Source organism: Aotus nancymaae, unplaced genomic scaffold (assembly GCF_030222135.1).
Source record: "Aotus nancymaae isolate 86718 unplaced genomic scaffold, 86718_ANA_hifiasm-v0.15.2.pri h1tg000059l, whole genome shotgun sequence".
NCBI lineage: Eukaryota > Metazoa > Chordata > Mammalia > Primates > Aotidae > Aotus > Aotus nancymaae.
In genome coordinates, this window is record NW_026988473.1 from 7125418 (window position 1) to 7138975 (window position 13558).

The following is a 13558-nucleotide window of genomic DNA, read 5'->3' on the forward strand; positions in this document are numbered from 1 at the left end:
TAGCATAAAGGGCTGTTGAATTTTGTCAAAGACCTTCTCTGCATCTATTGAGATAATCATGTGGTTTTTGTCTTTGGTTCTATTTATGTGATGGATTATGTTTATAGATTTGTGTATGTTGAACCAGCCTTGCATCCCAGGGATGAAGCCAACTTGATTGTGATGGATAAGCTTTTTGATGTGCTGTTGGATTTGGTTTGCCAGTATTTTATTGAAGGTTTTGGCATTAATGATCATCATGGATATTGGCTTGAAATTTTCTTTTTTAGTGTGTCTCTACCGGGTTTTGGTATCAGGATGATGTTTGCTTCATAAAATGAGTTAGGGAGGATTCCCTCTTTTTGTATTGTTTGGAATCATTTCAGAAGGAATGGTACCAGCTCCTCTTTGTATGTCTGGTAGAATTCGGCTGTGAATCCATCTGGACCTGGATTTTTTTGGTTGGTAGGCAATTAATTGCTGCCTCTACTTTAGACTTTGTTATTGGTCTATTCAGAGATTCAATTTCTTTCTGGTTTAGTCTTGGGAAGGTGTAAGTGACCAGGCATTTATTCATTTTTTCTAGATTTACTGGTTTATGTGCATAAAGTTGTTTGTAGTAATCTTTGATGGTAGTTTGTATTTCTGTGGAATTGGTGGTGATATCATCTTCATTATTTTTTATTGCATCTATTTGATTCTTCTCTCTTTTCTTTTTTATTAGTCTGGCTAGCGGTCTATCTATTTTGTTGAACTTTTCAAAAACCAGCTCCTGGATTTATTAATTTTTTGAAGGGTTTTGGGGCCCCTCTATCTCCTTCAGTTCTGCTCTGATTTTAGTTATTTCTTGTCTTCTGCTAGCTTTTGAATTTGTTCAGTCTTGTTCCTCTAGTTCTTTTAATTTTGATGATAGGGTGTCGATTTTACATCTTTCCTCACTTCTCACGTGGGCATTTATTGCTATAAATTTCCCTCTAGACACTGCCTTAAATCTGTCCCAGAGATTCTGGTAAGTTGCGTCTTCATCTCATTGGTTTCAAAGAACAATTTTATTGCTGTTTCATTATTTATCCAGTGGCCATTCAGAAGCAGTTTGTTCAGTTTCCATGTTGTTGTGCGGTTTTGAGTGAGTTTCTTAATCCTGACTTCTAATTTGATTGCACTGTGGTTTGAGAGACTAGTTGTTATGATTTCTGTTCTTTTGCATTTGCTGAGGAGTGATTTACTTCTAATTATGTGGTCAATTTTAGAGTAAGTGCAATGTGGTGCTGAGAAAAGTGTATATTCTGTGGATTTAGGGTGGAGAGTTCTGTAGATGTCTATTAGGTCTGGTTGCTATCCTAGTATTGCTGAAACCTGATAGTGGGAATAAAATCTCCCACAATCTTCTATATGTTTAGACTAATATGGTAGAGTGGCACATTTAACTCTCAATTTAATAAAACTTTACTTGGTATATCTCAGTTCAATTACTTTTCTCTCAAAAAATATCCTTTTGACTTACTCTATTCCCATGGGGTCTCTTTTTCTTACCACTTAATGGTTTGTATTTAGATCTACCACTATGCTGATATTTTATCTTTTATAAAGACAGGTATTGTGTCTGTTTGACATCAGAATTATATCTCCAAAATATAAAAGAGCACCTAGAAAAAAAGTAGTTTATTGACAAAAAATATTTATTGACTTAATGATGAGTTAATGAGTTAGATGTGTTCTTATGTGCTTAGAGTGTTCAGTGCTCTTAGATTTGTTCTTTTCTGTCTATTATCGTTACAGTGTATATCTTTTGCCTTTTTGCAGATGCTTTGCTACTCATATTCCAACTTGATTCTCTTCTCCACAACCACTAGCTCAGCTCTGAAGTTTTAAAATTTTCAATAAAGTTTCAGATGGGGGAAATGTTGGGGCTCAGAACACCATACCTTGAAGTATGGTACCTTGGATGCTGAGTGCTTTGAACCAAATAAGACTGAAAAGGCTTCAGAATTTAGGTTTTTTGACTTTCTTCTACCTTCCTTTCTTCTGTTTCCCCTTTTCTCCCAAGACAGGCCTTAAAAACTGGAGTTTCTTTTCCACAAGGTGAGTCATAGAAAATAGAATTCCTGTCTCCAAAGTAAGCCAAAAAAAAAAAAAATCACTCTGATCTTCTGATTTCAGTGTAGGAGCTCATTGAAAAGAAATTATCTGATCTGTGTTATCTGAAAGTTGGTCATAGACCCACATTCCAGAAGGGTCCTGTCCTATACCTAAGGAAAGGGAATGCTACATAGATAAGCAAAGAAGAATCTGAACACAGGGCTTGCTAGGTTACTGTCCTCCCACAGTCTTTTGCCATCAGATTATGTCCTTTTATCCAGTCCCATTTCTACATAGCTGTCTGTTCTTCATTGAATCTATGTATAAAACTAGACAATTTTCCCTATATTTCTGGATTGTCATTTCTGCAGGCTCCCTTTCACATAAAATTTTATTAAATAAATTTGTATTCTCTCTCCTGTTAATCTGTCTTTGTCAGTTTTATTTTCAGACTTAGCCAGGGACTCTAGAATAGTAGAGGAAAGCTTCCTCCCTTTCAACAGTAATACTTACGTGCTGCTTATTAGGCAATGGACACTCATATAAATGTTTTACAATTATTAACTCATGTAATGCTCATAACTACTCCAAGTTGTTGTAGTATTACCTTTTATCACAGATGAAGAAACAGTGCACCTAAACTATAAATAATTTGCTCAATGCCATGTGGCCCTTAAGAATGATGTGAGGACTCAAGCCTAATTTGCCTAGCTACAGCTTTTTAAAGCTTGTTATATATGCGTTGAAAGAATTGACTGATCTTTTCACTTTACCAACTTATTTTTCTGCCTCTAGACAACACATTAGGAAACATTAACAGTTTTCATACAGCCAATGACAGAAATAAGAGAAAAAGAATGCACTTAAAAATATTGGAGACTGGTTTACTGAACTTGCTAATTTATTCTTTTCATTGGGATGTGAAGTGGTTTTGGGTTTCAGTGATCAATAAGAAAAAGAGAAAAGGGAAGAAAGGAAGGAGAGAGAGAAAAAAGGGGAAAAAAGGGGAAAAAAGCAGAGGCAAATAAATAAACAATGTAAGAACACAGTAGATATGATCAGTTATATCTGGACCAATTATGAGATTCCATTACAATTTCAAGGTGCAGAATGAGATATTACATGGGTAAGTGGATTTAAGGCATAGCAATGAAGAGGATTTAAAGGATATATAGAACTTTTATTTCCACATAGGATGTAGAAAGTTACAAAGAACGTTGCTTGCACCCTATTTAAAACAATCCAGTTAATCTATAAAATCATAATTTGTATGAATCTGTCTTGGAGCTGAGGTTGCATTCATCTAAATAATATCAACTCTAAGCAGAGATAAGTCCCCTCCAAGAGGAAGTAAGACACACGAACTGTTTCACTTTTGGCGTAGGATGAGGGAAAAATGTGGCCATCATATAGGCAAGTAGGAATAAATCAGCTAAATTAAAAAACAAACAAACAAACTTAAAGCCAAGTGTGTGCTATTGAGAACATCAAAAAGTTCTAGATTGGAAGGATTTATATTCACTATTAAAGTTTTCTCTCCTGGCCCTACCAAGTGTTTATGAGATTTACTAATAACATCAATTTTTAAATTACAGGTATTCTTGATTGGTGTTGACTTAGAGCACTGAAAACTAAAGGAATAAAAGTTATAGTGGAGAGAGTAAAGAACATGCATAAATATGCCAGAAATTTCCTCAGACAGACTCTACAGAAAGTGTCCAGTGAAATGTTGGACCACCCATCCAAATCCCCAAACTCCCCACATATGCACAATACTGGAGACAAAGCATTTATTCAACAGACTTATCAGTCTGTTAATAAAGATCGGGAAACAATTTGTGAACTGGGAGATTAACCAATAGAAGTTAATCAAACAGAAAGAAAGTTAAAGAAAAAAGTTGGAACAAAAGTACACAAGAACTGCATGGCAATGTCAAGTAGTCTAATAACATACAAAAGAATAATGAAGAAGAAATGAAGCTTAAGAAGCATTTGAAGATACAATGTTGAATAATTTTGCAAAAGTAAGGAATCCATCAAATTACTGGTCCAAAAATGTCAGAGGATCCCAGTAAGGATAGACACAAAAAGTAAAACTAAATGAAGCCTATTTTTAGGAAAATAAACATACATACTCATACAAACACACATGCCCAGTTCACACTTATGCTGAAATAACTGATAATCAGCAGACTTGTACTCTAACAGAAAGAAACATGGCTTCACATAAATAAAGAAATAGCACCAAAAATGTATAACTGAAAATAAAAAATGACAAATACTTGACAGTTTAATTGCTTTAAGAAATAAATATCAAGTGAAATTATGCTGGTGTGTTTGGGGTTTAGACTATACATAAATGTAAAATTTATGACAAATACAGCAAAATGAATGGGAGAGATCTGATTTTACACTACCCTAAGGGTCTTACATGAAAAGTTGTGATATAGATTATTTTAGGTAAACTATAATATATAAAACGTGTTTTATAATCCAGGGTCAACACCAAGAAGAGAAAAGATAAATATAACCAATATCAGGAATGAAATAAGATATTTTACTCTGGTCTCCACAAATATGAAAAGGAAAATAAGAATATTATAAACAACATTTTGTTAATAAAATTGATAATTAAATAAAAAGTACCATTCTCTAAAGAGGCTTACATCAGAAGAAATGAGTAACCAGGGTAGTCTTATGTCTACTTAATAAATTAATATGTTCCTAAAAACCATCCATATGAAGAAAAACTTTGGAATTATCTTCCTAGTGTCAAAAAATCTTGCCTTTCTCTCAGACTGCAATGTGAACAAAGTATTAGATTAACCCTCTTCAAACACATAGAAGGAAACATCAGGGAGATGATAGAGCAATAACATAGAAGAATCTGTGTCCTAGGATTGCCTTGTGAAAAACAGCTCCCCACAAAGTCTAGTCAGGTCAAGAGTAATAAGAATAAAACACAGAAAACTCTGCAGGTTACATTTAAGAATACCTTGTTGTTGGGCCACTGTATTTCTGAATTCTTTATTTTTTTTTTCTTTAACATCAAAAAAGGCTGAATCCTGATTAAACACAAATTCTCTCCCCAGCATCATTCCATCATCTGATAAACTATTCTTTCCTTTATTGAGTGCTTTTTCTGTAAATAGGGCTGTACCTATACATTTGAGATTTAGCTAGTACTGCCAAAATTGCACTGTCCTTCATCAACAGCCCTAGAGAATGTCTGTCAGCAGCATATACCTTTTAATAACCTCTGTTATTTTGTAAATGCCTTTAATAGGGTGTAAGGATTATTGTTGTTAAGAAAAGGATCCCAAATATCCATCAATCAATCAGTGGATAAAATATTTCAACATTTTATTTAGTGGATAAAATATTGCAGAATATTATAATATATCTATGTAGAGAGAAACACTTTCCAAGATGTAATGCATTAATAAGATTCTGATATGTATCTATCAGCTATATATACTTTATATAATATAAAGTATTTTATTATATTTATAAAATACTTCATATTATACTTTATATAATATACTACTTTATATAATACATTTTATATTATACTTTATATTTTATATATACTTTATATTATATAAAGTATATATACTTTTTATAAATATAATACTTTATATAATATAAAGTATTTTATAAATATAATACTTTATATTATATAAAGTATTTTATAAATATAATACTTTATATTATATAAAGTATTTTATAAATATAATACTTTATATAATACTTTGATATTACTTTGCATTTCTTTTCTGCATTTGTCTGAAATTCCCTCACTGAAGTTGTTGAAACTACTGACAGTCTCATCCTCTCTAGAACTTCAGTTTAAATAATCAGAAGTAATTTGCTTCCCAGGCTGAACTTCCATTTACTGTGCAACTTTCAAAGGAAAAAGTGTCCTTTTCTGAATATGTGATTGGATGCCCAGAATTCAAAAAGATTTCTCCACTTCTCTGACTTGTGGCTGAGAAAGGTGTCACTCACAGATTGTTCTCCCTAAGATGTGTGTCTATATCTGAGATAGTTCCAGAAAGCCTCTCCTGCCCACGTAGAGTTGAAAAAAAAGTTAGGTGGTTAAGCTTGCAAGAGAAGTTAATGAAAGGTGACAAGCATTACATAATAATTATCAGCTGAGTGTACAAATGAGTCCTCAGGAGAGGGAGCACTGTCCTCACATTAAGCCAAGTAAAGGCCTCAGGCCCACCCATTGCGGGCTTGAATGCTTCTTTCAGCTCAAGCTAGAGCCTACGTTTACCCAGTTCTGAAGCTCCTCTGTGTTTATTTATTTTTTAAAAAATTCTTAATTTGTCATTTTGTGTAAGTACATAAGACATATTTATAGAGTATATGAGATAATTTGATACAGGCAGACAATACATAATAATCACATCAGCCCAAGATAAGTCCTAAGTCTTTGCTTGAACAAGTAAAGGGGGTTTTCCATTAATGTGTGATTAAAATTTACATATTCCTAGTACTGACCTGGCAGTTAAATTATAATGACAAAGTATGTTAATTATATATGTAAAGCCCATTGAATATTGTCTGAACATGATAAATGCTCAGAAAAATATTTTATTAGTATTTTCATCCAGTCATAATTATTTGGAAGCAAAAATAGCTGTTCCTATTTTGCTATGGTGATTTATGGGTTTTTTCATATCTATGTTTTATGGCATTTTGGCATGACACTATGAATCAGAGGACTGTATCTTAGATAGTATCTTACATAAAATATACTTTACACCAATATAATAGGAAAAGTATAGGTCAAATATGAACAGTCTAAATCTTTCATATTGCACATAGATTATTGTACACTTTTCTATAATATTGTGTGAATACATTTTAGCCTATATGATGAAGAAGATAGGGTAGTCCTAATTAAATTATAATTTAAGCAGTTTCTCAACATAAGTGTTGTCTACAAAGTTACGCATTCTGTAGACCAACTTTGCAACACAAATTGACAGAATCCATTTCCTAAATTATAGAAGCAGACCTAAAGGAAAGCAAGATAAAACCATAGCTTATAAAAATGACTAGAAAAATAAAAAGATTCTGTAAATATATGAAATTATATCATGCATTTAGTATTATTAAACAATAAATGTCTACTAAATACTTATTTCTAATTGCAAATGAAAACAAATAGGAGAAATTATAAACACATATTCTGGACAATATGGATCTCAAATAAAAAGTTAAATCACAGTAATTTTACCTAGCATTATATTTGATAAGTTGTAGTTTTGAAATAAATTAAGAAAGTAGAGGAAATGATATATATAAAAAAGATCTGAATAAATTAGTTGACAGTTTGAATGAGTGAAAAAGTATCAAAATATTAACCCTTAAAATGGAGGTTACACTCTATTTTTAACATTAATAAAGCAGTTTAAAAATCAAATACAATTTTATAAATAAAACAAATTACAAAAGATAAAAAAATATTGCTTGGATGAAAATCTGTCTAGTAACTGTTACAAAAGTTTAAATTAAAATAGTCAAATACTTGGAAAATGGAAAATAGCTTCTAAAATAATATAAGACCTAACACCATAAAAACCCTAGAAGAAAACTTGGGCCACACCATTCAAGAGATAGGCATGGGGAAGGACTTCATGACTAAAACACCAAAGCAATGGCAACAAAAGCCAAAATAGACAAATGGAATCTGATTAAACTCCAGAGCTTCTGCACAGCAAAAGAAACTATCAAAGTGAACAGGCAACCAACAGCATGGGAAAAATTGTTTGCAATCTACCCATCTGACAGATGAGTTGATTCTTTGTAGATTATAGAATCTATAAACAACTTAAAAAAATTTACAAGAAAAAAAAAACCCATCAAAAAGTGGGCAAAGAATGTGAACAGACACTTCTCAAAAGAAGACATTCATGCAACCAACAAACATTTTAAAAAGCTTATTATCACTGGTCATTAGAGAAATGCAAATCAAAACCACATTGAGATATCATCTCACACTAGTTAGACTGGTGATCATTAAAAAGTCAGTAGACAACAGATGCTGGAGAGGATGTGGAGAAACAGGAACACTTTTACACTGTTGGTGATAGTATAAATTAGTTCAACTATTGTGGAAGACAGTGTGGTGATTCCTCAAGGATCTAGAAATAGAAATACCATTTGACCCAACAATCTTATTACTGGGTATATACCCAAAGGATTATAAGTTATTCTATTATAAAGACATATGCACATGTATGTTTATTGTGGCACTGTTCACAATAGCAAAGACTTGGAACCAACCTAAATGCCCATCAATTATAGACTGGATAAAGAAAATATGGCACATATACACCACAAATACTATACAGCTATAAAAAAGGATGAGTTCATGTCCTTTGCAGTGACATGGATGAAGCTGGAAACCATCATTCTCAACAAACTGACACAAGAACAGAAAAACCAAACAACACATATTCTCATCATAAGGGGGTGTTGAACAATGAGAACACATGGACACAGGGAGGGGAACATCACACACTGGGGCCTGTCCGGGGGTGGGGGACTAGGGGAAAGATAACAGGGGGTGGGGGGATTGAGGAGGGATAACATTAGGAGAAATACCTAATGTAGATGATGGGGGGATGGATGCAGCAAACCACCATGGCACGCATATACCTATGTAACAAACCTGCACGTTCTGCACATGAACCCCATAACTTAAAGTATAATAAACAAATTAAGATAAATAAATAAATAGCAGAGCAAAACAATACTGTGATTCCAGAATGTGTAAAAAAAAAATTAAAAAATAAAAGATATTTTAGTACTGTGCCTGACTAAAGTTTATGGGATGTTACAACATCTGAATTCAACCTCAATTCTTTGCTTTACAACTTTTCTGTATTCAGAAATGTAAAATAAATGAATAAAGCATTTAATTAAAGAATTTATTTTTAAAACTAAAATAAACCTGTAGAAATCATGAGTCAATGATTTTTAAAAACACACAGAAGTTTAACAAGAAACTTTTGACACATTAAAAAAAATCAAGTTTTCAAATGTTTAGCATGCAAAAGAGGTATCATTGCATGTAGATTTTGAACTTGGTGAGTTTATATTTCAAGTCCTAAACATTGTGAAATGGGTCTTGATTTTGCTCATGTGCCAAGAAAAGATTTATATTAGTGTTGTTGATGACAAAGAGGTTATCCAGTGTTAAATTTGTAAATGGATACAGAAAGCTGAAAATCAGTACATAGAAAGTTAAAGAAATTTTGTTTACATATATTTTATATATTCACATATTCAAAACTATTGATCTAGAAGAACCTGTACAACACTCAATATTTGTTTTCCTTAAACTGAAAATTTATTAGAAAAATAAAGAAACAAAAGAATGGCTATTCCATAAAAAGAACAGCCAAAACTCAATATTTTGAGGGTTTCTATTTTCCTTAATTCTTTATAATATTTTTTAACTTTTCTCTAACATAATATATGCTATTTTTCTATAATATATGCTGTTTTAATTTTATTGAAATATTTTACTTCCTAAATCCCAAATTGTGAACTGCTAACATTGTTTTCCTTTTTAGTTGCTTGTGTGTCTGTCAATTAAATTAACCAAAAGTAATGTGTAAGACACAAACAAATATTCTTCGAAAAAGGCATTGGGCAGGAATGTAAATCTTCTAATGATAATGGGCAGCATTGGTTATTGTCACCTTAAATACTTTACAACTACCCTCTGATCAAATTTGTAGTTTTTATTTATCTTGTTCGCTTAAGTAAATGAAGTCTTAAATTTTGGTTACATATTCTGGGTTATGTAGCTAAAAATGTAGCATACTTAGGATCTAACTCTTGGAAAACTTTATTTCAAAATAGTACTCTTAAAGCCTCTGTTAGAAGTCTTCCCCATATAATAAATGAAATAACTTCTGGAACTGTTATTATTGTCCCCAAATAGTTCTTTTCCATAATAAGTTTACTTCCAACTGAAGTATGCATAGGAATTTGTGTTATATAATTTTAAAGGACAACCATATTTTCTTATTTCTTACATCAGTTGCTTTTAAAAACATATATATAGACTGTGAATATGACACACATATTATGATTTCTAATTACAATTTTGATTTCTAAAAACATACGCCTTGAAATGTTCATGTTTAGCCAAGCAAAGGGTAGCATAACAGAAATGAAAAAAAATAAAGGATTCAATTGTGTTGCTAGACAGACCAAGAAAATACCGAATATGAAAGAAAGAACACATGAGTTAAATGATCAGCATTCCTGCTATTTTAATTACCTGGAGTACTCTCTTCTCTGCACGACTCTAATAAGAGCGTTTTTCACTTCTTTGTTTCTAAGACTATAAATGAGTGGATTCAGCATGGGAATCACAATAGTATAAAACACAGAAGCCACTTGATTTCTTCCCAAGGAAGAAGACTTTCTTGGTTTTAAATAAGTAAAAATCATAGTTCCATAAAAGATGGTGACTCCCAAGAGATGAGAGGCACAAGTAGAGAAAGCTTTCTGTTTTCCTGAAGTGGAATTAAATTTCAGGATAGTAGAGAGAATGGACACATAGGATGCAGATATTGTGATAAGGGATGCCATCAGAGTGGAACCAGCTAAAATGTGTATCATGATTTCAATGTCGTATGTGTCCGTGCAGGACAAAGCTAAAATTGGGGACGTGTCGCAGAAAAAGTGATGAACTACATTTGATTCACAGAAATGCAGTCTGCTCATGCAAACCACGTTGACAAAGGAGTTGATAAAGCCAATCATATAGGGCCCAGTGACAAGAGCGTGGCAGAGCCTTTTGGACATAATAACTGGGTAGTGTAGAGGACAGCAGATAGCTACATAGCGATCACAGGCCATTGAGGAGAGAAGAAAACATTCTGCAGCTCCCAAGAAGACAAAAAAGAACATCTGGGTAAAGCAGTCCCTGAAGGAAATATAGTTGGAAGTCAGTAAGTTTGCTAAGGTTTTAGGTGTGATGACAGTTGAGTAACTGAGGTCAATAAATGACAGGTGAGTGAGGAAGAAATACATGGGAGTGTGAAGCTGGAGGTCCAGGCGGATTATCAATATCATCCCCACATTCCCCAGCAAAGTAATTAAATATATCAGGAGGAATACTATAAAGAGAGCCAGCTGGATCTCTTCAGAATCCGTCAGCCCCATTAGGATGAAGTCAGGCACATTCGTGTTATTCCTTCTACTCATCATGTTCAACTGTTTTAAACTGCTGAGAAACCAAAGTTGATACTTAACAGGAATGACTTTAAAGGGTTTCTGTCTATAGGAATGACCTAGCATTTAATTATTAGTTTAGTGTTCTATAATTTGACAATAAATTTACAGAATATGACTAAAGAAACTAATTTTATTGCCAATATAGATATAAGTAGAAATTAACACTTGCATATAAGAAAAATGTAAGATACTGCATAATTCGAATGAACCTGACATTGTTCTGAATGCCTTCTTTTATTAACACATTTTATCCATATGAAAATATCATACCATAGATACTATTATTATCCACAAATTTTAGATGAGGAAAAAAGAGCGTAGAAGCTTTGAGTAATGTATCCAAGTCAGATCAATTACATTTTGATGCTGAATCTACCAAGATATGTTAACTTCAGTGATAAGGCTTATAATTCTACACTCTTGTTTATAAATAATTTCAGGAAGTTGAGAAAGGAGAGAGACGTGTAATAAAAAATGAGAGTAAACAGTTTTATTATACTATTTACTGCCCTTTTGTTTCCAATATTATTTAATATTAATTTTCAACAAATTTCACCCTTGGGGATTTTAGTAGACTACTTTAAATTATAGATGATGTGTAAGTATTAATTTATAAAAATGTGACATTTTCTTGACTTAACTAATCAAAATCTAATTTCTTCCAAAAATTTTATTTTTAAAATATGTACTTTGCTCTTAGACTCTGATTCTATCAACTGTACATTTGTTTCACAAGCCCTGGCATTACTCAAATCTTCCAATTTTGAGAATAATACTTACTGTGTGTAAGTCAAAATTGATGAAAAAGCTTTCTTATATTATCTGTCTGAAAATTCGTTAACCTCAAATTTTTGTTATAAATAAAATATGAAAACTAAGGAGATGACATTTTCTATAATACTTGTTTTCCTTGAGATAAGTTGTTTTTACATTTTTGTGCATTCATTACATTTTATTCTAAGATAAACCAACCTATAAACTTTGTTTAGGTCCTGGTCAAATGGAAAGATTACCAATAAGTTACCTGTTAAGATATCCTGGCAGCCACTGTGACTGTAAGGAGATTATTCTTTCCCTCACTCTGATAATTCCAGAGGACCTCATATATTAGAGGCTGATGATAATGAACCTTTTGGTAATACCTGGGGATCATTTGCCAAGGAAGATTGCTTGGCATGTTTCCAAGGACAAAAGTTCAAGGACTAAATGCAGCCATGTTAAATATTGCACAAAGGTTTCCCTTTTTACCTTAGAAGCCACATAAATGAAGAAAATTATGGATTGGCCTTTTCTTGTGATGTTCTCAATTTTTTCTGGGGTGGTGGAGAAGCCATTTCCAGAAAAACAGTTACTCTATGACTGACACCACCAAAGATGGAATAATACAGTTTTTATAATTAAAATTTTGTATATTTAAAAGTATGATACTACTATAGAAATAAAGCATGTTAATTAGAGAAGAATCAGAATATAACAAAATCCAAAAAAGAGAATAAAGTCAAAACTGTTGTTAACATTTTGTCAACATTAAAATTTTTTCTATTTTTTTCCTTTGTGTACTCAATGTTTACTTGTACATGAATGTATATGTTGTATAATAATTATACTATATATTCAGTGCATTTTCATCATTTAATAACCAAAATTTTATGCTATACCATGAACTATGTTAAACTTTTATAAACCCCACAATTCTATGGTTCATCTATTGGCTGATGCCTCATAACTTACTAAGTTAACTAAGTGTTCTCCAGCTGATAAATAGACATTTTGAAGCATTACAAAAAAAAGAGTACAGATTATTATTGTAATTTGTCAGTGTCTACTAATTCATCTACATGCAATATTTGTGCAAATTTTTGCTATTTTCATATATTTTAAAAAATTTTATGAAATAAAAGTGAGGGCAGAAAGACAAAATCAGCCCTGAGACTAGTAAATGTTTTATAATTAATTTAGTTGCTCAAAACTTACTTCCTCCATATATAATCAGGTCATTTTTTTGTTAAATATAAGTTAAAAATTAAAATATAGAAATATAGCTGAAATATTGTACTGAGTACTATTTGCCCAATTTGAGGAAGCAAAGGAAGAGTCTGCAATAAAACACAATGTGAATCAGAGTAAAATATTAATGTGAATTTTGTGTTGTCATTAAAATGAAATCAATTTTCATGTAAATGTAAACGTGAGTCTAGAAGGAAGCATGCTCATAATCTAGAACTCATTT

The 13558-nt window shown here is 32.0% G+C and overlaps 1 protein-coding gene across 1 annotated transcript; it reads right to left on the reverse strand.

Moving 5' to 3' along the window:
- Positions 1-10362: 10362 nt before the first annotated feature.
- On the reverse strand, positions 10363-11301 carry LOC105709326 (olfactory receptor 8H1). The gene has a single exon (XM_012441200.2). It carries the CDS (start codon positions 11299-11301, stop codon positions 10363-10365), a length of 939 nt encoding a protein of 312 aa, XP_012296623.2.
- Positions 11302-13558: the final 2257 nt, after the last annotated feature.